Source organism: Carassius auratus, unplaced genomic scaffold (assembly GCF_003368295.1).
Source record: "Carassius auratus strain Wakin unplaced genomic scaffold, ASM336829v1 scaf_tig00039420, whole genome shotgun sequence".
In the NCBI taxonomy this organism is placed as follows: Eukaryota; Metazoa; Chordata; class Actinopteri; order Cypriniformes; family Cyprinidae; genus Carassius; species Carassius auratus.
Window position 1 is genome coordinate 22,513 of NW_020526514.1, and position 27,488 is coordinate 50,000.

The 27,488-nt window shown below is 35.6% G+C and overlaps 2 protein-coding genes and 1 pseudogene across 2 annotated transcripts in view; 1 reads left to right on the plus strand and 2 right to left on the minus strand.

Moving 5' to 3' along the window:
- Nucleotides 1-15,767, minus strand: part of LOC113083909 (uncharacterized) — a 37,427-nt gene extending 21,660 nt beyond the window's left edge. Inside the window, exons 1-5 of the mRNA XM_026254733.1 lie at nt 15,490-15,767; nt 1,986-4,323; nt 1,717-1,834; nt 978-1,494; nt 437-883 (exon numbers count right to left, since the gene is read on the minus strand). Coding sequence (XP_026110518.1) covers nt 437-883; nt 978-1,494; nt 1,717-1,834; nt 1,986-4,118 — 3,215 coding nt within the window. The 5' untranslated portion in view covers nt 4,119-4,323; nt 15,490-15,767. The remainder of the gene's footprint in view (nt 1-436; nt 884-977; nt 1,495-1,716; nt 1,835-1,985; nt 4,324-15,489) is intronic.
- Nucleotides 15,768-17,275: 1,508 nt separating this feature from the next.
- Nucleotides 17,276-23,818, minus strand: LOC113083911 (F-box/LRR-repeat protein 15). The gene is made up of 5 exons (XM_026254734.1): nt 23,688-23,818; nt 22,671-22,830; nt 20,687-21,189; nt 19,361-19,574; nt 17,276-19,205 (listed from the first exon to the last, which is right to left on the minus strand). Exons 1-4 carry the CDS (start codon nt 23,768-23,770, stop codon nt 19,385-19,387), a joined length of 936 nt encoding a protein of 311 aa, XP_026110519.1. The 5' UTR covers nt 23,771-23,818; the 3' UTR covers nt 17,276-19,205; nt 19,361-19,384.
- A 562-nt stretch (nt 23,819-24,380) lies between these two features.
- LOC113083910 (glutathione peroxidase-like) lies at nt 24,381-26,375 on the plus strand (annotated as a pseudogene).
- Nucleotides 26,376-27,488: the final 1,113 nt, after the last annotated feature.

Below are 27,488 nucleotides of genomic sequence, written 5' to 3' on the forward strand. Positions count from 1 at the left end.
GTCAGTAGTCCTTATAAAAGCCAACAATATTTAATAATTGTGGTGCTTCTAATAAAGTGATAAAAAGCAGTTGCAAATGTTGTACAAAATAAATATACTCATCTTTGCACCAATAAAACATGCAACACTTTAATGTTTTACTACCTATTTATTTGAAATATCTAATTATAATCAACATTAAACTTACACTGGAAAGATTTGCACAACCTCTCATGGGATCTTGGCAAAAAAGTCTCACGGGTTAATACCAGAACACGATGCATGATGGGATACACTTTTTAAGTCCTGGGACTGTCTTGTGCACTTACTTTCTGTTGCATGCTTGTGCTCCCTAGTGGCCAAGTGTGCAAGTGTGAGTATTTAGATAAGCCTCAGAATGGGATACTTCCATACTGCACAGACCTTCTACAACCAGAGTGATGGAAATAACACAAACCTGGGCAGTGGAAGTGGGGGGTTGCTCTGCCAGCTCTGTCCGTTGCGATCGTCGGATCCGCTGCTGAGACGTTCACTTGATGGCGCCCGCGTGGCATCCGTGTCCCCTGTAATCGTCAGCAACGACTCTGAAAGGCTGGGCATCTCTATCTGTGCCAACGGAGCAAAGCTGAGCTCCACGATTTGCCGGGCACTCTGGTAGATCTGACCCTGCACCTGTGGAGTCAGTGTGGGGAGGTCAAAGGTCAGGACAGTTTGAGTGCTAGAGGTCAGAAGGTCGAGACTGTCCAGACTGCTGTAGGAGGTGCCCTTGGCACGGTGTGACTCCATGATGTACTCAAAATGCCGGCTGAATGTGTCCAAACTGTCTCTGGACCTTCTGCGAGGACCACGGACCAGGATCGGAGATTTTAGAGCTGTGTGCTCATTAATGAAACTACCTTGGGGCCTAGAAAAACATAGACTTTAATTATATTTTGAACCATGATGAATCATTTAACGGTTTCTTAAAAAATAATAAATGTGTGTTTGCCACTTCCCACCTCTTTAGCATTATTCTGTAAAACTCCTCTTCTTCATCATCCCGCTCCTGATAGGCCAACAGCCTCCTCACATCGCCCTGCATCCTGACAGTGACCCAGCTCGCAACATCCTCCTCTTCCTCCTCCTCCTCCTCCTCCTCCTGTCCATCTGTTCTTTCATTCGGCATCTCTCCTAGCGGGCTACTCCCAGCACAGGAAGTTCCCATGACACTTCGGTTACTCCCAAACGCAGAGTCAGCGTCCTCTTGCTCTGCTAACAGCACATCGTCTATGTCCGTCTCCCGGTAACATCGTAACGGAATGGCGTCCAGATCGGTCTCGGAGTATTTCAACGTTCGCCGAATTATGCCTGTTTTGGGGGAGGTGCCTGGGGCTGCAGGGGGCGGAGTCACTAGCTCCACCTCCACGTGTTGGACGTCATGATTAGCCCTGAGAGCAAGCTCCTTCAGTGGCAGATAAGAGGGCGGTATTGGGGTGGTGTGACCACTTGATGGAGCTGTGGAGGATTCTGGAACATCTAGGTGAATAACAAACAATATTTATTAAGCTATGAAGACAACTAAATCAGTTTGGGTTAATGACTGTATTTCAGTTCAGTTATATTCCAGCATTATTCCACTTTAATCTGGTGAGTTACTCAAACACTTTCATTCACTTGAAACCATCAACACTTAATTGCTAATGATGGAATCTAAGTGATCATTAAAACTGATATCAAAGAGGTCAAGAGGCAACTTACTCTTCTCTTGTTTGCTGGCAGTGTTTTCTGCTGGAGTGCCAAACAGAAACTCCCACTTGGCACGAGCAGTTTTCTGACAGTGCAGAGATGGACCTGGCACTAAAGAAACGCCATCAGACTGCAACACCCACACAACATAAACACATTAGCTTATAATAAACAGTGAACTCAATGTACTAGAAAATAACAGGCCTCGTTCTTTACAAGGAACAGTGTAATGAACATTGTTTGAATTCAATCATTGAATGCTTTTATGAACAGGGGTTTACCTGTATTCCTGATGATGGGTGATCTGATTGGTTGCTGTTCTGGCTGGACTCAGGTGAGATGCAATCTCGGTCTCCTAGGCTTCCCGTTACTCCACTAGAGCTCGGGGATGACCCAACCAAACCCTGCTGATCTCCAAACCCCTGTTCGTCCTCTCCTTTCTCCCCATCTCCCTCTTCTAATACCACCGGCCCTAGAAGCAAAGCCTGTCTTCTCCTCCATTCAGCCCGTCTCTGTTGATGTGTTAGCCTGGTCATCTCCACTACACTTTCCCCAGGGCTGTGGTTTGCTCCACATAACACATTGCTCACATTCTCCTCTCCTCGTTCTATGACCTCAACCCCGTCTCTTTTTCTGTACACTGGACTGCTGCTGTTGAGATTTCCTTCAAGTTTTTCTGACAAACTGAACTTCCCTTCATCTTTCTCTGCCTGCTCTTTCCATTGCTGTCTAGATGTCCAACTGACCGGAGAATCGTCTACACTCTGACCGATAAACAACCGCCTGGAGATCTCCACGCTCTCTGCGACGACATGGTCATCCCAGTCATCCTCGTCCAGGAACCAGGGTTCCCCAGATGTCCACTCCTCTCCAGTGTACTGTGGAGGCTTGTGACGGTGTAAAGTGGGGCTGTCAGAGACTGGCCGGTCAACTCTGAGCTGGCGAGGATCTCGCAGTGGAGAACACACATCTGCTTTGGACAAACTTGGACGAAGAAGACGTGATGGAAGGGCCACAGAATCAGGGTCTCCTCCCACTGGGACAGAGCAGAATGATGTACTGGTCAGGTCATCTCTTAAATCTGAGCTCTTAGTAGCTGGCGCTTCATGCATCCCATTTGCCGTAGAATGGTCTTCTCGCACAGGTATGTTCATCTTGACAGCCGAATGCTGCACTCGACTCTGCTGTAAGGTCTCATGTTGGATTTCTCTAGAAGGATACTGATAGTTTGTGCTGCTTAGATTAGACAAACCCTCGAAAACAACGGGGGGAGGAGAACTTCGGACCTCGTTGAAAATTGTTGACACCTTGGTTGCCTCTTCAGCAATCTTGCGGGCTATCTCAGGACTGTTCAGAGCTGAGGAATTATTACTTCCACTCAGCTGGTTCAAACCATGAGTGGGTGTGTCTGTGAGGCTGGTCCTTTGCTCTGGCAGAGGCCTGCCTTCACCCCAGCTTCCCGAACTTTGATTGACTGGAGCAGAGCAGTCTTGCTTTGAAATGAGATTCTGCTTGGGGCATTCTTGAGACCTGGAGGTGGATTTCTGCTGGTTGTTGTGGACTGTTTGGGATAAGAAAGCAACTGATGCTGGGCTTTTGTGGGCACCACAAGCAGCTCCTACCCTGCCTGGGTCAGGATCATGGTGGTAGGCACTGCAGTTTGGCAAGGGTGGACCTGCCCAAGACTGGCATCGTTCCCTCTGGCGTTGATGAATCTCTGGACTCCAGTCTGAGAAATTAGAAAACTTACACCTCAATTGGGGAGACCCAAATTCCTTCAGTGCTCGCTGTGTTGCAGCTTGACCGATAGGATTCAAATTAGAACCCATGTGCTGGTGAAATGGACTATCATTGCTTGAAGATTCAGCAGGTTGTGACCACACTGGATCACTATACCTCTTAAGCGGGCAAGCCACTACCTCCTTTATTCCACCGGGACTATTACAAGGACTCTTTACGGTTTTGATCTGGGCTTTCTCAATGTAGCTGAAAGTGACTACGGACCTCTGTCTGAGCTCTGGTTTAGAGGTCTTGTGATGGCTGCAGGTTTGACAAGGTGTTCTGGGACCAGATGTCTGTCTGGAGTATGACGAGTGGGCATGTTTTAATTGTTTACTGTCAATGTTGTTGTTGAGGCCAGAGGGCACCTGTTGGAATGGTTCCTGTTGGGGAATGCTGCATTTTTGAGGGGAATCCAAAGAACTGTGTGAAGGCTGCAGTCTGAAGTTAACATTTGGTTTGAATGATCTGCTGGGAGGTACGGGAAACCCATAGGCTGCCTGTGCTAATTTGGTCAAAGCTTCAATGGGACCATCTTGCTCCGCTGTCGTCTCACAGGAGCTACCTTTCCCATCATGCTCTGGTGAGGATCTCACCTCCACATACAAATGAAGGACTTTCCCTGTTTGAGACATGGCGTCATAACAGTACAACACAAAAAGACACTGTGATGAAAACTGAAGAAGAGATGAACAGAATGAAACTGGGATCCCTTTCCCGTTCTGGTCAGTTTGTGAATTCCTGTGATTGTTTGAGTTGAGATTTTGAGTTGCCGTTCTTCAGATACCCTTTCCTGCCAGACCAGCTACTACAGACAGATAATGGCATGGACCACTGCACCTAACACAGGTAAAAAGGACAGACAATTAATACATTGCAATTGTTCAAATGCAACCTATACATTTGGTGAAGTATTTTCCTTGTCACAGTCACTTTTGGTTTGATCCAAAGCTTGCAATACAAAGCAATGTGGCAGAGAAGTACAGTACATTTCTCAGTCATGACATTTCAGTAGAAATTCGATTATACAAAAGCAACAACTGATGACATACTCATTCTACCATCCATTTAACCAATGCATCTTGCATTAAACAAACAGCGACTTCTAGACTGAATTTTTTGCAATATTTATTTTTGAACAAATCCATTCTGTTAGAGAAATGACAAATTGACCATCTGCATGAAGGGATGAACTTATTTACTGCTTACCAGAAAAATTAATCCCTAAAATCCTAGTTACACACATAAAGATTTACGTCATGTGCTAAACCTCAGTGACTCATACCGTAAACTCCCACTCAGGCTTACAAATATTAGCAGTGTTTATATAGAAGAACATACTGATACACCTTCCCCTAAACCACATATGGGAAATTTCAAATAAGTGAATGAATCGACATGAATTTGATATATTTGGAGAATGCTATCACTGACGAATCAGAATCAAGTGCTCCAGACATTTACACATACACCTGTAAAAATAAGTGTATTATTTTGCTTGGAAATATGATTCTCTTCTAGAAAAGTGCTTCCTGCAGCCTCTGAGACGCCCGATGATTGATTAAAGGATCTCATGTGTGTTGCACACACACATATACACACACTAGCATGCTCTGAAAGTGCAGGGGCATGTCATTGACTTTGATTCTGCAGCACAAGTGAAGGATAAATGAAAACCGCTCTAATGCTAACAATCAATCAGAGAGATTCTCTAAAACAGGGTATGCATGCACACAAACTTTTACTTTCTAAAAGGAAAACCTCCATTGACACCATTTACTCCCAGAAAGGCTCTTTACAGGGAAGCCGGACTGTTACTAAATGTAAGCCCACACAACCGAAAGTAATGTAATTCTGATGGCTCATTAAAAGTACATGTCTGGTATCTAGATCAGGTCAATGATTTGCTGGTTAGCATGCCCCAGTTCCCATTTAAAACTCAAATTAAACAGTAGCTTTCAAGATTTTAAAAAGGTTTAAGCAATGAAAAACTATAATGTCAAAATGAAAATGAAATTACATTTCTGAAAATGGTAATTTTTATCTAAATTCTGACTTTTTCCCTCACAATTGAAGTTGATATTTTACTTTTTGAACTTTGTTTCTTGCAGATCTGAAAATAATTCAGAATTGCAAGATATTAACAAAATTTAGAGATGTAAACTCAGAATTCAGATTTCTACTTGCAATTCTGAGTAAATGTCTCAATTCTTTTATTTTCTTTATTTTTTTTTTTATTTTGTTAGTTTGTTTATTTGTTTCTGCCACGGAATAAAAAGCATAATGGAATTTAAACTTTTTTCTTTATATCTCACAATTCTGATTTTGTGTCTTACAACTTCTACTTTCCCCCCTCAAAACTGTGAGAGAAAAGGTAGAATTGTGTTCATGAAAACTTTACCTTTTTTTATTCTGTATTTGATATTAAATTGCTGACTTGATGAATATTAATGAGTTAAGCGGGTCCACTGCAGCCTCCATCATCAAAATGTGCATCTCTGTATCAAAACACACATGTACAAGCAATCAAGTACACACACACACACACACACACACACGATTCTCACTGCTTAACTCTGCTCACAATAACATCCCTCTCTCCTTCACTCATTTTCTCCCTGGACTTTCTCTCTCCAAAAATATTCACTCATCCGTCTGCACTGCAGGAGAATTACAGGCCATCTCAGTTAATTCACTGAATACCATCTGCGCCGTTGGGGCCATTTAAACAGACACCTTCACACCTTTATCACCAGCTCACTTTCTCTGTCCATTATAACCTTCCTCATTAAAGGCCTCGCTAAATATCACAGTCTGCTGCACTTCTTTATTGTTCAAAATACCTTCTGCAGTCTATTAGAAAAAATATCAAAGGGAAATGCATGTTGACAGGCTTCGTGAGTTTTGATTGCACCTGAGTTCACCATAACAACAGAACAGAACCACCTGTAACACAAACACTTTATATAACGGAGGAAAGAACGAGACACTTGAAGAGCCGTAATGGCCCCCCTCGGGTATCAGCGGTCCCCGGGTGTCTGTTCTGCATGTTTACAGCCAGAGTCACAGTCTCAGTAAACAGTGAAACAGAAAGCGTCTCTAACGTCAGCAGGCACAGAGTCAGATCTGCTAATATTAGCCGCTGCATGACTATCTGACCGCAGTCCTGAGATTCAGGGGACGGCCAGCTGACTATTTTCAGGACAACATGAAATCACCAATGAAAAATGTACATCATTTACTTTCTTGAAGACTCAAAATTGTACTTTTGTCTGCTATAAAAAAAGAGAGGATTTTGCAAGGTTGTAAATTAATCAACACGCTGAATTAAAGATGTTTCTATATATATATATATATATATATATATATATATATAATATATATATATATATATATATATATATATATATATATATATATATATATATATATATATATATATATATATATATATATATACAGTTTGTACAGACCAAAAGTTTGGAAACATTAGAAGTTTCTTCTGCTCATCTAGCCTGCATTTATTTGATCAAAAATACACAAACATTTTTTAATATTGTGATATATTATTACAATTTAAATAATTGTTATACTTTAAATTATAATTTATTTCTGTGATGCAAAGCTGAGTTTTTAGGATCATTATCACATGATCCTTTAGAAATCATTCTAATATGATGATTCATTATCAAAGTTGGAAACAGTTCTGCTGCTTAATATTTTTTCAGAACATGTGACACTTTTTTAGGATACTTTGATGAATAAAAAGTAAAAAAAGAAAGAAGATATGTTTTTAAAATATAAATATTTTGTAATAACAATATACACTACTGGTCAGTAATTTGGGGTCAGTATTTTTTTCTTTCTTTTTTTACATAAAATTAATACTATTATTCAGCATGGATGTGTTCAATAAAAAGTGATAGTAAAGAAAATATATTATTCAAATATATATTATTATAATTTTTTTTTTTTTATAAATGCAGTTCTTTTTAACCTTTTATTCGTCAAATATATTAGACAGCAGAACTGTTTCCAACACTCATAATAAATCAGAATATTAGAATGATTTCTAAATGATCATGTGATCGACTGATGTTACATGTGACACTGAAGGCTGGAGGAATGATGCTGAAAATTCAGCATTGCATCACAGGAATAAATTATTTTTTTAAGTATATTCAAATAGAAAACTATTATTTTAATTATTTTATTTTATATTTGACAATATTACGTTTTTTTTTCTGTATTTTTGATCCAATAAATGCAGGCTTGATGAGCAGAAGAAACTTCTTTCAAAAACATTAAAAATAGTAATGTTTCCAAACTTTTGGTCTGTACTGTGATTGTGTGTGTATGTATATATATATATATAATATATATATATATATATATATATATATATATATATATATATATATATATATATATATATATAATATATATATATATATATATATATATATATATATAAAACACTGAACTGGCATTATTGGCTTCTCACACTTTAATTTAAATTCTAAAATCTATTTAAGTCTTTCTACTTTAAAATGTCATGCTTAAATCAATGTTATTTGCCATTTATTTGAGATTAACTGTGAAATTTACAAGCAATTTCTGAGTATTTTTTTTTTGTGAAATTTACTTGAAGACAATTTTCACTCGTAAAATTGCTACAAAAGTTCACAAATAATTGATAATAAAACACTGAATTAAATGGAAAATTGCGCAGTAGAAAGACTGAAACAGTATAGTATTAAACAGAATCTGTATTATTTAAGATATTATTAAATTCTTATAAACATTAACAAGTAATATTTGATTTATTCACAACTTCAAATGTCTTGTTTTAAAGTGTAACAGATAAGTCTCAAAACTCCATAATAATCAGTCATTTAACACATAATTCACAGTTGGTTTATTTCCAAATTTTTACGAAGTCAATTAAATGCTAAAAGTGGACAGAATGCAATTTTAGAAGATAGGCATGAGTGTACGACAATGACAGCATTGCAATTTTTCTGTCTGTCGTTTGCATAATTTTGAAAGCTTTAACAGAGACAGCTTTATCCTTCTCTTTAATAAGTGAGGAAAACTGCCTTTGAGAATGACAACCAGAACAAAAGAGGGCGAACACAACATCAAGACAGACGTAACAGCAAAGCTCCTTCTGATCCGTGTGGATTTAACATCTTTCAGTTGACCGATGCATACATTTGCTCTGAATTATAAGGACACAGAGAGGTGAAAGCTGAAGCGATAGAGACGGCTCCATCTGAATGAACGCCATCTCTCTCCTTCTCTCCTTCCCTTCCTGTCTGTCACTCATTCACTTTCTCACCAGACTTCAGATAACTCACACTGGTCCTGTCCAGAGGCACAACTGTCACGCTGACAGAAAACAAGTTTCTGGAGCAGGCTGCTCGATGTCAAATGCTTTCTGGGAAAAGGACAGGCCTCTACAGGTAATGTGTTTAACTTTAACTGGAACCTACATTTACATTTAACATCAGGTGGAAAACTAAAACAGTACCATATCTGTACCTCGAAAAAGGAAAGAAAAAACAGTTACATGAAAACACTTACATTTATTAATTTTAGCATGAACTTCAAAGATTCAACAATGTGTGGAATGTTAATATGTAATGCATAAAAAAATATTAATCTTAAAATCCTAAAACATGTAACAAATGCTCACAAAAAAAAAAAAATAATAATAATAATAATTGTAGCTCTAAAAACCTTTTAATTAGTTAATAGTACATTCACTATAGACATATTGGGGGATTTTACATAATAATGTTAAATATAATAATATAAATATGCTATAATATATAAATATAATAATGTAAAATAATGTTAAGTTTAATTTTTTTGGAAGTGAAAAAGACCTATAATAAAACTATAATAAATTTAAGACTAAAACTTAACTTAAAAATTATATAGACATAATATAGTATATATTAATAATTTATAAAACGAAAATACAAAAACACTAAAACTAACAAATTGAAATGAAAACAGAAAATATAAAAATAAAAAAAAATTAATTTATTAATAAAAACTATATTAGTACTTAAATGATACTAAAATGATACTGAATGATATAAAGGTGTTTAGTTCCTGGGGTATATTTGTAGCTATAGCCAAAAAAAAAAAAAAAAATAATAATAATAATTGTAAAAATAAAAATAAAAATATATAGATTTATATTTCATGCCAAAAATCATTAGGATACTAAAGATCATGCTCCATGAAGATATTTTGTAAATTTCCCACTGTTAATATATCAAAACTTAATTTTTGATCAGTAATATGCATTGCTAAGAATTCATTTGAACATTTATTATTATTATTATTTTTTTTTACTGTAAATTTCATACTTTATTATTATTTTCTTTTAATCAATGCAGCAAAGCTGAAAAGGAATGGTGACAGATGCAGAATTATAAACTTTCACTTACACTGACATATACTTTCATTTGAAGTCTCATTATTAAGTAAATAACCACAAACAGGGTCATGACAACACACACTGCTCTGGAGAAGGGGATGGTTGAGCCCTCATATCATAAATCTGTTGTGACTTGTCCTCATTCTTGAAATGTATTCAGAAAAGACTGATCAACAGCAGCTGTCATATTCTCCACCAACACAGAGACGAAGTCCTGAAAACTACAGAGAAATCTGCTTCTTATGACAACACAACACAAGCCCCTCCCACACCTGCTGAAACTCTATTTATAAAACTACTATTTTTATGCTTTCTGAACAAAAACACAATATGGTTTGGGATTAGCTTCACACAGAAGTAAAAAAAAAAAAAAAAAGGGTTTAGGGACATTTCAATTCCCAACCATAGGAATGAGAAGCAGAATATTATTATTAAAACAATGATGATGATGATAATAATGATACAAAAATAGACACACAAAAACATATTTTAAATCTTAATAATACATATTAAATAATAATCAGAAGACTCCAAGAAATAAACAGTTAATTAGCATTACTGTAAGCTAATTATTATCAATCAATCTAATTATAATATGCATGTTTAGAGGTTTGTGTTGTCATTTTTCAATACCTTTAAAGTGGCTCATGCAATCAGAATTTGGATCGATCTTTTCTGTTCCACAAGCTTCAATGAATCATTTCATTGCCACTTTCACAATGTGAACTTTTTTTAGGAGTCATGCGACAGAGGTGACTTCAGTCTTCGATATGATACCTCTGCTAATCATTATAATAATACCAACGATCAGAAACCTCGTCTGTCTGTCTGAAATGATCTGTGACCAACACTACGTTTATAAATCTATATATATATATAGTAAACGGCTTTTCAAACATGTGACATGACTTGAGGAATCACTCTCGTCTGTAATGCAGTAATGTGTGACATTATATGACAAGGTTTAATACATAAGTGTCAGGAGTTTTTTTTAAATAACCCTAGCTAAGCATGAGTGATAGTAATAGTGAAGTAATAGTGTTCGCTTTAGCAAACACCAACAAAAGAGCCAAAAATAGCATGTGCTGATGCAGTCCAATGCGTCTTATTTCTCTCTATCTCTCTCTCTCTCTCACACACACACAGAGAGATCCTATAGTTCTACTTTCTCCTCCTCTTAACAGGATTTATCAGCTTCAGTGTGTGAAACACAAACACACCTGCAGTCGTGACCCCAGGCCTTCCATTAACACGGCCATGAACCCTTTCTACTACACAGATCCGTAAAACACCTCCAGGCCTCAATGCGTCTTGAAATCAAAAAAAAAAAAAAAAACACGAGAAATTGTCTTTTGCATAAACAAGTTAACAACTTACTGACATGAAAATATACACATTTGACCCAAATAATCAATGTATTAGTTTTATAAGTATTTATTAAAATTTTCCTTAATAGTGATTCTCATTAGAATCTCAATGAGTTTTGTTAAAAATATTAAATCATCATAAATTAAATTAGAATACTATGATGTACAAATGTGCAAATTAAGTTTACTGTTCAAAAGTTGGGGTTACATGTTTTTATTCAGGCAACAAATATTCTAATTATTTTGGAATAATTATGAAAATATGTATAGTATGCAAATAAATTATGCTCTTTTGAACTTTCTATTCACCAAAGAATCATAAAAAAATATATATATATATATTGATAATCAGAAATGTTACTTGATCGTCATATTTGAATAATTTCTGAAGATCATGTGACACTGAAGACTGCAGTAATGATGCTGAAAATACAGCTTTGCATCAAAATAATAAATTACATTTTAAAATATATTCACACAAAATAATATTTATATGAAATTTTAATAATATAATATAATATGCCAAATATAGTCTGTTATTTCTTGGTGTTAATTCTGAGGTGAACTTTGACCTGGACATGTTTATGACAGGTTTCGGCTCATTCATCTCTCTTGGGTTCACACATAAAGCACTACATCACAACATATTAAATAAACTTTACCTCTCTGAGGACTTTAGAGTCTTAAAGTGAGAGAAAATGATAGATAACTCCAAAACAGAAAATAACCAAAAACATGACCTTCCTGTAGACGGCATTACACTGGCCTTAAATCCATCGTCTTTCTAACATCGTGAACTCACACACACTCAGACAACATTACTGTGATTCAGTCCTCATGATGCACACTAATCACTTCAACCATCATCTACACAAATAAACACTTATTTGAATTTGGGATGAGAATCCATGAGTTTTTGATCATACGGTTGATGTTAGTGGCTGGTCTCCTTACATGCAATATCAGACTTGGTATTAAATAACATTCAGGATGAATCACATTTCAGAATCAAGAGATGGAGTCTGAATTGAATCAGCGCTGGTCAGATTGCAGGATTTCCATGGTACAAGCTCACTAATGGTCTCAAATCAACTTATAACATACACGTGCATGCAAAGGCCATGCATTTAGTTAAGTGTATCTTGATATGAGGTCACTAGGTGGACTGAAAACACCAACAAGCTGAGTGCATTAGTGCAAGTCAACCGATCTGAATGCAAACTTGAGATTACAGTGGTCAGTGAATCATTAATTTGCTCTCATGACATTCACAGCGAATGCATTACTGATCTGAATTACAGTTCCCATGAAAGCACTGATTAATGTGATTTAGAGACAGATGGAGAGAGTGGGAGAATGACAGGAGTGTGTGAAAAGAAATGCATGAAAGGTTATTAAGAGTGTAAGAGAAGAAAGAGACTGTAGGAAGCAGAAAGCATGTGTGGGCAGCAGGAGGGATGAAAGAGTTTCACACGGATTCTCGGGCTTCAGGAGAAACATGAATATTCTGAATATTCATTTAATCTGCATATTTCAAAAGAAAGAAATTCTGGACGATGCAAACAGATGAAAAGTGAAGAAATTAATACTAGCCCTTCAAAAGTTTGGAGTCATTATGAGTCACCAAGGCTGTATTTATTTTATCAAAAAGTAATGTGAAATATTATAGATTGTAATAACTGAATTTTCAGTTTTCAGTGTCACATGATCTTTAAGAAATAATTTTAATATACTGATTTGCTGCTCAAGAAACATTTCTAGTTATTATCAGTGTTGAAACACTTCAGTATTTTTGTGGAATCTGTAATTTTCTTTTTTTTTAGGATTATTTGATGAATAGAAAGTTCAACAGAAAACAGTATTGAATAGATATCTTTAAATGTCTTTACTGTCACTTTTGACCAATTCAATGTTTCTTTGCTGAAAAAAAATGGATTCATTTATTTTATATAAAAAAAAAAACATATTTTGAACAGTAGTCTAAATCATTTTGCAATTCACTGCACTCTTATCTGTTCACTTTTAATTACTGAAATGTGTAATTTTGGCACCACACCATAAAAAAAAAAAAAGCCAAAATATGACCTTTTCAAACAGGCTTCCCAATCACTCATTCGGTCTTGCAATTCAGATAATTTTGTTTTGCCAGGCTGCTCAAACAAATAAAATCAATAATTTGAATGTTCCACAATGTTTATATATATATTTTTTTTTTATAAAAATTGCATGCTTCAGATTAAAAGACATTAATGAAAGATAATGGCTTGATTAAATTACTGTGCTGAAGTACCAGCAATCCATAAGTGTGCATTTCCAGAAGATAATAGTGGGAAAAAAATATTCTGATTATGATTATCATCACCTGCATAGCATACAAACCTCTTTTACATCTGAAATGAAGCCCAAACTTAGCTCAAAGAGATAAAAGATACAAAATATGATAAGTATGTTGTGATAAAAAGCAGCAAATATGACAATGTGAGGGGTTTTACAGGTCAAACAGAGCATACAGCGAGAGATTTCATCAATCCAGGATAACATCTCTCTTTCTTCATGCTCTCTGAAATCCTCTGTGCAACATCAGCAGATGAAGACAAAACATGAGAGCTGACGCTCAGACAGACAATACAAGACATGACTCATAATTTCATCCATCTGATGTTCCTGTTTACCTCTTTATCTATTTACTTTCTCGCTCTTACAAAAGGACGTGCCGTTTGCATCCTGAATGGTTGCGGCACCTGCAGCTTTGTGTCAGACACTGTAATTCATCATCCTTAAGAAGTCACACGTCTCTCTCAGGACAGCATCTGCTTTAACCGCCCAAACCAGACAGAGAGAAACACGGCTCTTTCAACAGGGACCGAACGATTGCATGAGACCTAACAGCTTTTAACAGCACGGACGATACTCCACTGTATTGGCCGGGCTGATTAATCAGACAATTTCCTGGACAATCTGAGGTTATCGCAGCAGCTGTTAACTGAGCCGCCTTGACCGATTAACAGAAGTGTTAGTTTCTCCTTGTGCAAATTGTGAAATATACTGGCAGTCTTACTAGTGAATAATAACTACTTTTTGTTTGAGTGCATTTTAAGTGAATATCGTGTAACATACTATTCCAAATGGTGTGCAAGTCTCATCGTTATGTGAAAATGTCCTCACTCTAAGGCATTTCATCAGTGTGTCACCAATGGCTCATGTGCAGTGAATGGGTGCCGTCGGAATAAGAGTCCAAACAGCTGGTAAAAACATCAGAATAATCCACACCACTCCAGTCCATCAGATAATGTCTTGACAAATAAATCTGTGTGTTTGTAAAATAAATTACAGTGGACTGCAGTGATGTGGATTACTTGTGGATTACTGTGATGTTTTTATCAGCTGTTTGGACTCTCATTCTGACGGCACCCATTCACTGCAGTGGATCCACTGAGGACTTATGCAATGCAAAATCTATCCAAATTTAATGAATAAACAAGGGGGAACTAAAACGTTAATTAATTTGCAAGAGATATAGCCAGATAATCTCAAAAGTTAATATAGTTAATATACCATAGTACATTAGTAGAAATATTGTGTGACATGGTTCCAGTTTTTTTTTTTTTTTATACATTACATTACATAAGTTGTATATATCTGCACTGTATAAGTCTCATCCATTAAAACACCACCAACACACTTCACCTTTCCACGAGCATACAAAAACAAACTGCTGATATCATAAAAACTTGTGAAGGGTTTCATATCAAAACACAAGCAGCTAATCAGAAAGTAGAAAATAACATCTAGACGTCTAAATCAAACAGAGCTGAACCACATCAAACCATTCAGATTGATATAGATGCAGAGAGCATCAGAGTGACCTCAATGTCCTAGAATGATCAACTGGTTGAGACCAATGAAGAACTTACAAAATTATTGCACTGTTGAAATATAACCCCCCCAAAATCTACATATTCCAGATTTATTTGAGCATTTAAAGGTCGCCTTTCCGGTGTCCTTTAGGACAAGGAATCTCAGGCCACATCTCGTGGAAATCAACACTGATCCAGCATGTGTTTGCATAAGATATTCTCCCATGACTGACTGCAATGTATCTGCATGCAACAGCATGCCAATGCATCAGGACATCAGCTCCATATAAAAGTCAGCAGACAAGCATGAAACAGGAGAAACTCTTACCGGAGGCTCAGATGGCTGTTTGGATGGAGGAATGCGGGTCTGCCTCTGATGTGTTACTGCAGTCCGCATGCACTCAGCAGCATCATCATCTTCATCATCTTCAGGAGGCTCAGTCTGGGTCTGTCTGGACAGTCCTGCTAGCGGTGCTGAAGTGGACAGCTCCTCGACTCTGGCTTGCATTCGTGTTTTACGAGGGAATGAGAATGACAGCTGAGAACTGAGTGAGTCTAACTAATAGAGTAAGACATCAGCTCCACCGGTGAGAGCACGAGCTGTGTTCTCAATCACGCTTTACCATACTACTCCTACTAGTGGTGCAGTAGGCACGGAGAATGGAAAGGGACGCTGTTTGGTAGTTCTTCCTCCAGGGGGCGCGCGGTGGCTCTTAAAGATGACTCCTCCTTTGAGTTGCGTTCGAATTTAATTCAAAATCATTAGGGACATTTGTATATTAAACAGTATATATCTATTTTTTAAAATATATTTCATTTTAAAGCATATTAGCAGACATGATTATCGATCAATTCCTTTTAATTATCTTTATAAAATTGATTACGAATAAAATGTCATAGTAATCAAAATTGACTAAAATTGTCTAGAGTAGCGCTGGGGAAAGTAACACGTACCACGTGACATCGATGTCTTTCCTCAAATCAAGTTACAAGTTACAGAAACTTACTAATAATAAAAAAAAAACTAAGAAAGATCACTTTAAATGCAAACATGCTAATGTATAATTAGAAATAGAAAAATCACATTTAATTAAATAAAAAAAGGGGGGGGGGGAACAGGTAAAGGGAGAGAAAATAGGTATACCACTGATATATATATATATATATAAAAATTTCGTTTACAGAAATTACATCTGTACAATTCTTTATCTTCTACATATTTTGATAAATACTGCAAAGCAAGGTGTATAATTTAGTATTAATGGGTTGAAACGTTCAAATTGAATTCAAATAGCAATGAAAATAACATGCCTACAAGACAAAAAGAAAAAAAAATCCCTTCAAACAAAATTATCAAGACATCAATAGCTTTCCCTACAGTTTGAGTAAAAATAATTATTAATAATCATGATTATTTAGTCCCTGACCAATTAGAGAACGTCTGGTCCGCTAAGCCCCGCCCGTTTTAAGAGTGTTTTATGCTAATCGCAATTCTCGCTGCTCGCTCTGTTTCTGTGTAGTATGCAGTATGTTAGTGTTCCACTACAGACACAGCGCGCATGCTCAGTGCTCGCGTGCTGTAATTACTGACAGGTGTGACGAGTTTTTCAGGTCGAGTCTCAGGAGGCAAACAAACCCCGAACAACCGCCGTGATCCTGAATTAATAAAGCGTTTATGAAAACAATACACGTGAATGCATTTACTATTGTTGATTTGTTTCTGATTTATATCGAAATGCAGATGAACAAACAGGACTTGAAAAAGCTGTTTTTTTTTTCTTTGAGGAGAAATTAATTCAATAGTTTAACCTTAAATATACACAATGTAGGCACAGATAAATATGACAAAATCTTGTTAAGTTTAAGTTTTTTTTTTTTTAATCCTATTGCTCTTTTTTATTTGGAGTTTCTAGAAATGAAAAAAAGAAAGATCGCAAATAGTAGGCCTATTAAAAAAAGAAGAAGATGCAATTAGTCCTTTGAATCCGATAAGACACTTTCAATATAAATGTGTATTTTATTCATACGGTTGCTATCCTTTTTCGTAATATAAATCAGCCTTTTTATTTTCTATTTGTCTCAACACACACTGCTTGTGAAACGAGCTGAAAGAAAAAAGTTAGCTGCCTTTCAGATGATGCATATAAATGAATTCTGACAAGTTTCACAATCCAGAACCAGTTTGAGTTTCAGGGCTCAATAGGCATAAATGAAGCTCTATGACTAATAATTTAGTAATTCAGGTCATTAGGACACCACCTTCCCTTTATTCATTTGGAATAAAATTTAATCGATAATAAAACCCCTTTTTTTTTGCACCGGGAGCAGGATTCGAACTTGTGCAAGACTTTAAGTCCTAAAAAAAAAGCAATTTGTTTGTAAAGCAATGCAAATGTCCACGTCTCGAAAAATGCAATTAACATCATCCATCCGAAATCATAGGCTACACTGCCCTCTACCGGTTAATAGCGTGATAAAGTAAAAATGTTAAAAACATCATGCTATTTTAAAGAAACAATTCTCCCAATAATTACAATTTTCTCTAAATTACCTCACCTTCAGTTTGTCCAATAGTTTGTTTCTTCGTGGTTTCAGATTTGGGGAAATTTAGCATTACATCACTTACCAGTGGCTCCTCTGCAGTGAATGGGTGCCGTCAGAGCGAGAGTCCAAACAGATGATAATAACAATCACAATAATCCACTAGTAATACACACCACTCCAGTCCATCAGCCAACATATTATGACAATTTCAACTTTAAACCGTGTAATGAGTCCTTAATGCATAACAACACTAACTCCATTGTAAAAGTCATTTTGTCTGAATCAGGAGAGAGATCTGCGCTGATCAAGCACAATGAAAAAACAAACGTATCTACAACTTGAATAAGCCAAAGGGGGAGTAAATTTAGAGCAAATGTTATTTTTTGGGTGAACTATTGCATTACAACAAACTTGCCATGTGATCCTAGACCAAATAATATTTCAATATTGCTTAAGACTTTATACTCTTTCAGAAACTTGCATAAAACATTTATGCACTTGATTTACAACCACACAATTACGGAATTATACAAAAGCAAAACATTAAAGCACAGTGCATGTGCAAAAAATCATATACCATTGTGAACTTAAAATGTCGAGGAATTATCCAAAAAATGAAGAAGAAGAAAAGATAAATATCCTGATACTTTCTGAAATACTCATAAAGCAAAAAAATATAGTCCTCCAGCATTCAAAATAAGGACATTGTGACAGCTAACCACATGCAGACCTGGCCACACTTTATAAATATGTTTCAGTTCTATACATATAGGATCTTGATGAAGCATTATGAATGCAACACATAGAGAAACCCCTGCAAAAAGTCCAATTTGAAAGCAATACTACAAGATCTATCTTATTTATGCAAACCTGTGAAGTAAATCAGCACCCATTCTGATTTTGCAGCTTCAATCTTTTTCAAACTGAGGTTTCAAAGTGCATATGAATCAATATCCATACAAATCACATGTAAATAAGAATCTATAGTGTTTAGTTCCTAAACATAATGATGCCATTCTTTTCTATTATTATGTTAATGGAAATTAAGTCAACACAGAGCTCTAAATATACCAGTTTGCTACTGTAAAACATGTCTTGATTGATTAATAGGTCTGTCAAATGAAGCTAAGAGAAAATCTGATGGTCCAGTAAAGCTAAAGGACTGTACTGTACTGAAATAAAGTGCAAATATTTCAGTATTTCATGAGTGCAAAATGATACAACATTTGGTTCCTGCATGAAAACAGAGAGCTGCTTCAATAAATAATATTTTTTTTAACTAACGTCCTATTAATGATGACCATAACAACAATGGGACCAGATTTGATCGAGGCCTCATTCTGAAAGCCTTCAGCGTGGTTTCACACCAAAGAAAGTTTCTTTTTAAATGCTAAAATACACTAAAACAATCAAGCGCTTGAAATGTGGATTCATGGTTGTGTCTTCTGGTGTAAAAGTGTTCCAGCCTTCCAGAGAAAGATTGTGGAGGAGAGAGAGGACCTATGAAACAAAAAAAAACATTTCACACAAGCGTCCACTAACTGAACTACATTTAAAACTGATGACATTTCAATGAAAGATTACAAATACAAAATGTTTTTTGCAATAACTTGCAACGTAGGGTTTTGGTTTCAATGCTAGTTCTGATCTGGTACCTTAAGAATGGTCCAGATGTTGTGTTAAATCTGCAGGTTAATGAAGGGAGCGAACCCCACCACGTCCTGCAGCAGCACTAGCGCCCTCTGCAGGGGAGGCTCCACATCGATCTCCACGTCACGCCGGCGCAGAACGCCCAAACTGGACTCGGTTACGTTGTGACAGTGGTTCACTTTGAGAGACTGCAGTTTGGGGCAGTACTCCGCTAACGTCCTGAATACACAAATAAACAAAAGAGTTCATGAAGAGCTCGGTTTGCAGTAAATGCTGCCCCGAGTAAACACATATCTATAATCGTTCGGAGCTTCGGTGGCTTATGATGTGAATTTGGGAACATGACATCTGCCAAGCATCTTCACAAACTTTATAGACGGGCTGTTGTCAACAAAAAGAGAAGCTTTTTTTTAACTAAAATAAACGCTTGATGGTTTTAACATTTGAGAATTAAGAAATTAATAATGACCATAAATCTCAGGATTTTAATTTTATAGCTGTACTGTAATATGAAATTAATGTTATATTATTTTATACTTTACAGTGAAATATTACAAAAGCAATCATTTTAATATTTTAAGTGAACAATAATACTATTAAATAGTAACAACAGTAAAACATTAATAAATAATCTTTTATTTTATTGTCGTTGTTTTTTTTCTTATATATTATATTTATATTATTTAACAGTATTAATAGCAATATTTTTTAATAATTTAATTTCCCATGTAATAATAAAAACACATAATAAATAAAAAAATATAGTTGCATTGAAATTAATGTTATATTATTTTACACTTTATTTTACAAAAGCAATTCTTTTTATATTTTAATTTATTAATAATAATAATAATAAATATTCAATAAATAACAAAAGTACAAGCATTTTAACTTTAATGATAATAAGACTAATAATTTTAACATTTTTTAATTGTAATATTTCTCTGGAATAATAATAATAATACACAAATAATAATAATAATAATAATAATAAAACTTAAAAAATAAGCAGTAACGAGAATAAATAATTAATATTAGCACTAATAACATTAAAGAATTTTAGTACTTTAGTAATAATAGTAACAACAATAATATTTATATTATTATTATTACTATATTAGTATAATAAATAACATGCATTTTATATGAATCCTCTTAGTTCGGTAAAATAATAACAATTTTGCAGAAATTGCAATGTGCATGTTAAATTTTGACCACAACTGCACCTGTATGATCACAAAAATGTTGAATGCATCTCAAATGTTTCCTACGATCATGCAGCCATATTCAGATATGAGTTTTAAAACGGCTAGCTACAACACACGCCGCACCTGATGGCTTCGTTCCTCACTCGCAGACACCCCGTGAGGTCCAGCCTCTCCAGCTCTCTGCACTTTTTGGCCACCTCCTCCACCGCGGTGTCCGTGATGTTGGCGTTAACAGCCACAGAGAGCGAGCGCAGCTCCGGACACTTCCCCGCCAGGTAACACACGGCCTGGTCCTTCAGCTGTCTGCAGGCGGTGATGTCCAGCGAGCGCAGGTCCGGGCAGTGATCGGCCAGGCTGCGCAGAGCCAGACTGTCCACCCACTCGCAGTGAGCCAGGGTCAGATGCTGCAGCCGTGGGCAGCTCAGAGACACGGCCACCAGCGCATGACGGCTCAGATGAACACAGCCACGCAGGTCCACACGCAGCAGGTGCTGGTTCTGACCAATCACGGGCAGCAGCTCTTTGTCTGTGATCCAATCGGAGCAGTTGCTGACGCAGAGGTGATGGAGAACTTGATTGTGGCGAAGCATTGAGCAGAAGGCTTCTTTAGGAATGTGAGGCCCTGTCTGAGAAGAAACACAGGAACGAATGTAAGCGAGTTTGATTAAATATCTGCCCAATATTTCAGGAGCTGAAACAGCGGTACAATATAAATCAACTGTCTCACAAAAGTTTATTTTTGTATTTTATTTAGCAAGGATGCATTAAATTGATCGAGAGTCATGAAGCTGAAAACTCAGCCTTGCATCTCAGGAATAAATTACATTTTACTACGTTTTCAAATAGTTATTTTAAATAGTAAAAATATTTATGGTATTTTTCATCAAATTATTGCATCCTTTGTAAACAGAGGAGTATAAAAAAAAGTGTATTTTTTGGTTATATTACTTAGAAAATGTATGTTTTAATTCCACAAATTCAAATATATACAAATTAGAGATTTTATTAAAATTCTGCCAACTAAACTATAATTTTTTTTGATCAACGATCTATAGCCTGCATTAAAATTCTAGTTTTTTTTTTTATATAATTAAACTAAAAATAACAGTAAAAAATAAATGAAATCAACTGTTTTAAATGTTGCTTTAAAAGTTAATTTAGGTATCGAACATTATAATGTAGTATGCAAATTCCATATTAATTTTAACAGTGTTTTTAACAATGAGACTTTAAAAGAGTGTTAGATGATGGCAAATTAGCAAGAACAATTAAAATATCCTTCATTAAACGTTACTGATAAATTAAAAACTTCTAATATCAGCCAATAAAATAAATCTACATTTCCAAAGTTTGGGGTCAGTAAAGAGACATTACATCGATCAAACTTAACAGTAAAACATTTGCAATGTAACTGCACAATTTATAATTCATAGGAAAAAAAATAAATAAAAAAAATAAAAAATAAAAATCACACATTATATAAAAATGTAAATGCAAAGAACAAAAATAAATTGTAATGGTATTTCACATATAATAATGATAATGATATTAATATAAAATTTACTGTATTTTTGATTATAGCAGAAGAGACTATAAAAAACATTTCAAAAAATCTTTCTGACCTTAAAGGTTTTGTATAATAACACTCACTATTCTAATTATATTCTTTAAAAAAAAAAAAAAAAATCTAACTACCTTTCTAATCTTTTTTGTATTTTATTTTCATTTATTATGCAATTGTGTGTGTGTGTGTGTGTGTGTGTGTGTGTATAAAGACCTCTAACACTAGCTTGCTCTATTCTTCTTTTATTCTATCGGTTTTCTTTTTATTTATTATATTATTTAAAAGCCCATGCTACGCATACTGTGTTAAGCTAACTGAGACTTGTTATAGCACTTATATTTCATTGCACTTTTTTGTTGTTTTTGATTGCTTTCACTGTCCTCATCTGTAAGTGAAATGAATAAATGTAAATGATAGAAATATAGAAGTTGTTTGAGAAAGCAGGAAGTGCTTTAAACTGTCAAACAGATTTATACACACCAAGAATACTTGTGCATTTAATTTAAAAGTAAATATTATAGATGCAAAAGTGTTTTTCCTCACCTGTGTGGGGTCAAACTTCCGGCAGTTGGCCAGATACACCTGGACGAGAGAACGAAAGCTCTTGCTGACGCACTGTAAACTGACCAGGTGCCGCAGCGGCAGGTAACAGAACACGTGTGTAACTAACACATCCTCCCACGGCAGGTCCAGCAGCTGACACCTGTCACACACACAGCTCAATCATTAAATCTTTCTCACCAATGGATGCTCAGCAGTGAATGGGTGCCGTCAGAACGAGAGTCCAAACAGCTGATAAAAACATCACAATAATAATCCACAGCACTCCAGTCCATCAGTTAACATCTGGAGAAGACAAAAGCTGTTTGTTTGTAAGAAACAAATCCTGCATTAAGAAGTTTTAACTTCAAACTGGTTAAAATTCGAGTCCATAATCCATAACAACGTTTCCCCCAGTAACAAAAAAAAGGCGGTTCTGTTCTGAATCAGGAGAGAAATTTGCATCCTCCCAAAGCAAAGTTAACAAGCAAACACCGCTCTAAAAAATTGCACTGAAGGAAGCGAAATTATGGACTATATGGAATTTAGTTAGAAAAATCTTAATGAAGGAATTGTTTCTTACAAACATGCAGTTTTCTCTTCTCCAGATGTTAACTGATGTACTGGAGTGCTGTGGATTATTGTGATGTTTTAATCAGCTGTTTGGATTCTCATTCTGACGGCACCCATTCACTGCATTGTGTTTCCATTATGAAAAAAATAATAATCTACATATTGGATGGCTTGGTGGTGAGCAAACTGTGAACTGTTCTTTTAACACGCATGCACACATAACAACACCGCAATTGTCGCATGCACACACTGCTATAAACTAGTTTTAACATGCATACAGAAAATCAGTGTTTATATGGACAGCACAGAAAGATGAATGAAACATGCATTGCATTGACTGGGTGGATCTCTGAATGCAGACGTCTGTTTATGTGCATGAAAGTCAAAGAAACGCGCGTGCTTATCTGAATCGGTGCACATGCATGCATCTCTCTTTATGAAATATACCTGTGGCTTTGGCTTTGCGTGCGTTCATCGGGGTTTTGATCCATGCTGACAGTGTCCTGCGATCCTGGCACATTATTTATCATGGTTGATAAACAGCTGACCGGCTCATCCGGGTTCTGCAGCCACGGATGCAGCAAGACGTCGGTGACTCACTGCTGCCATCTAACAACCTGGAGGGAGAAGTGCTGCATAGAGATAGGAGTTTAGATAGAAGTCTAGACAGACAGAACAAATAAAAAGACACATATAAATGAAAGACTGTCCGATGGGTGTATGTATGTGTGATACATAAACACCAACAAACAGGTCTTCAAATATCTTAAACATTTGAAAAATTACTCACAAAAAAAAAAAAAAAAAAAAAGAAAAGTGCTGATTTTCATGTTTTTATTTTGTATAATTACTCAAGGTAATAAATGATGCATGCATTTTATTTATTTTTATTTTTTACTTAAGTAAATGCACAAATGTTTTCAATTTATTTATGTGCACATGTAATTTCTCGATTACACAGAAACAAGCCTGATTCATCAGCTGCTTTGCTGGAGCGCTACTGTTGACCAATGACACAATCACAATCACCAGACCATTGAACTGAGGAAAGCTCACATGACCATCAGCTCAGCATACGTTTGCAAACGTGGGACAAAAACATGACCGGCTCCGAAACAATAGAGTCATCCATGCAGAACCTCTGCTGAGCCAAGAGATACAGAAGAGTGAATGAAACACAGCCAAGAGCCACAGCTTACTGCGTACAGTCACTCACACACTCACACACACACACAAGAACACAAAACCTGAGAAGTTACAGCAAATATGGCTGTAGATTCGGTTTATGATTTCACCATGGAGACCCTGGAGAGAAAGGCCGCTCCACTCAGCATCTTCAGAGGAAAAGTTCTTCTCGTTGTGAATGTGGCGACCTTCTGAGGGTCCACCGTCGAAGAGGTATCTGTAAAGACTGGATCTTTTTCAGCCATTTTCAACAAACATTTAATGTGGTTTAACTATCACTTAACGTATTTGTTTATATGTGTAAAATAAGAAATAAAATGAATTACTTAAGGTGTTAATAATCTGTGCAGTATCACAGGATGAATGCACTCATGGACATGTACAGAGGCCTGAACTTCACCGTGCTTGGATTCCCCTGCAATCAGTTCGGCCTGCAGGCACCTGGTAAGATCTGAAATATTATTTACTGGTTCTGTGTTTATACAAGATATCGATCCATAGAATCTAGGATTGTACAGTATATTTATTAAACATGGCAGACCGGGGCTAGTTGTCACACAAGGAAGCTGTCAAATCTGTATCATGGTTTTGAACACCTAGCTACTATATAAAAACCTTATTTTAATTTATTTTTTGTTTCCAAGTACACTTCTATTATTTATTTATTTTAAGAAATTGATACTTTTATTGAGCTAGGACACATTTAATTGCATTATACTTTTCTGTTTCAAATAAATGTTGTTCTTTTAATCTTTCTATTAATCTAGGAGTCCAAGTATAAATAAATAAATGAATCTTTTTTTACTTTTTTTTTTTTTTTTTTTTTTTAAGATTTATAATAACCAGCAATCTTTCTTAAGCAGGAAATCAGAATATTATAATGATTTCTGAAGATCATGTGACACTGAAGACTGGAGTAATGGTGCTGAAAATACAGCTTTCCATCACAGAAATAAATTAAAGTTTACAATTTATAAACATGGAAAATACTTATTTAAAATGTTAATAATATTTCACACTATTATGGCATTTACTGTATTTTTGATTAATTAAACGCAGTCTTGGTGAGCAGAGGAGACCTGTTTAAAAAATAATAAATCTTACCCAAACGTCTGAACAGTCGAGTTCATCCTGATTGACTTCTGAGCAAAACTTTAAAACTTGAAGATCTTCAGTAACACATTTCATCCCACTCTTCCCAGAGGAGAACCATGAAACCCTGAATATCTTACAGCATGTGAGACCAGGACGAGGTTTCCTCCCAAAGTTCCCCATCTTCAGTAGGATTGAGGTGAACGGCTCTGATGAACATCCTCTATACGCCTTCCTGAAGGTACACACACTCACCTCACAGATAAATGTACCTTTCTTCCCCCCAGACTCTCAATTTAAATGCAAACACATGAAAGGAAACAGCTGGATACCATGAGCTTGTTCTTCTAGGAAACTCTGCCGTTTGTTAACCCAGTCATTGGAGACATCAGGAAGCTCTACTGGTCTCCCATTAAAGCCAATGACATCCGGTGGAACTTCGAGAAGTTTCTCATCACCGCAGACGGACTTCCTTACAAAAGGTAACAAATTTGCATTTCATTTCCAAAATAAAAGAAGATGAAGAAGTGTGAAGTCAACCTACACTAATATATGGATACTGAATGCCACGATTGACCAATCAGAATCCAGCATTACTCATCAGCGATGTGATAAATGAAAACAGTTAGCATTTGTAACTCTGCTGAATTGTGTGTTTTAGGTATGATCCTCACTGTCCATTTGAAGAGGTGGAGCGGGACATTGCCACACTTCTGCAGGGAAGACAATTATCATAACACATCCATAAACAGACTGAGATTCTTCCTCTTTCTAGATCCAATCAGATTCAATCAGTCTGTCCGTCTTCTGAAGTCAATGAGTGAATCTCACGAAACCTGGCATAAAAATCTCTAAAATATATTTCACTTCAAAAACAATTGAAAAATAAAGATATGTATTCATATATATATATATATATATATATATATATATATATATATATATATATATATATATATATATATATATATATATATATATATATATATATAATATGATCATTATTATTTTCAAAATTTTTATAGAGTTTTCAGATAAACCCAATTAAGAACATTCCCCACAACTTTTTGTAATTTCTAAATATATACACTGTTGTATTTATTATTTGTTTAATTAATCATGATTTAAAAAAAAAATGTGTGTAATTGTCATACAAATTAATTGGCTTCATTTACTTTCTAAAATGATAAGAAATTTTTATTTTGTTGTAATTTCAGAATACTTATATATTTTTTAAATTGTAAAGAGTTTATACATCGTGGTATTATTTCATTTGTTATATTTATGTCGATTTATTAAAAAAATAAAAGATTTGGCAGCATGTTTGTAATTGTCATGAAAATAAATTTAACAAACATTTTAATATTCTTAGAGTAGGCTTTTGATTGTAATTCCAAAATAAAACAAATAAAAAAAATCTAATCAAAAACATTTAGATTTTATTTGTTATATTTATTCTTATTTAATTGACAATAATAATAATAATAAATGGAAGAATATGTGCAGTTGTCATGAATATAAATATAAAAAATGAATAGTTTTAAAATAGGCTTAATTTTCCTTTTTTTATTATATTTTTTTTCTTTTGAGTTTGGGGTGAAATATAACTTGATTATTTATTTACTCATATGATAATTTATTTGTTTCATGAGATTCATTCCTCCACAGTCAGACTCCTCAAACTGGATGAATTCAGTGCAGAATCCAGAATTGTAAACCTCTCAGAGTTCCATCTCTTCAGCTTCATCATGGCTCTGCAGAAAGGCTTTAGGTGTTGATTCGGGACCAGTGTAAAGCATGTCTTCTTCAGTGCGGCGGTACAGTGACGATCCCTCAGGAAATGCCGTCCGGCAGCTGAGCTGGATCTGATGGGGAAGAGTGGATCTGATCTTTAGTGCATTCGCTCAGATCTCCTCGTGACCCGAGACGCCCGCTGAGACCCCAGACCCCAAACACTCTTACTATGACATC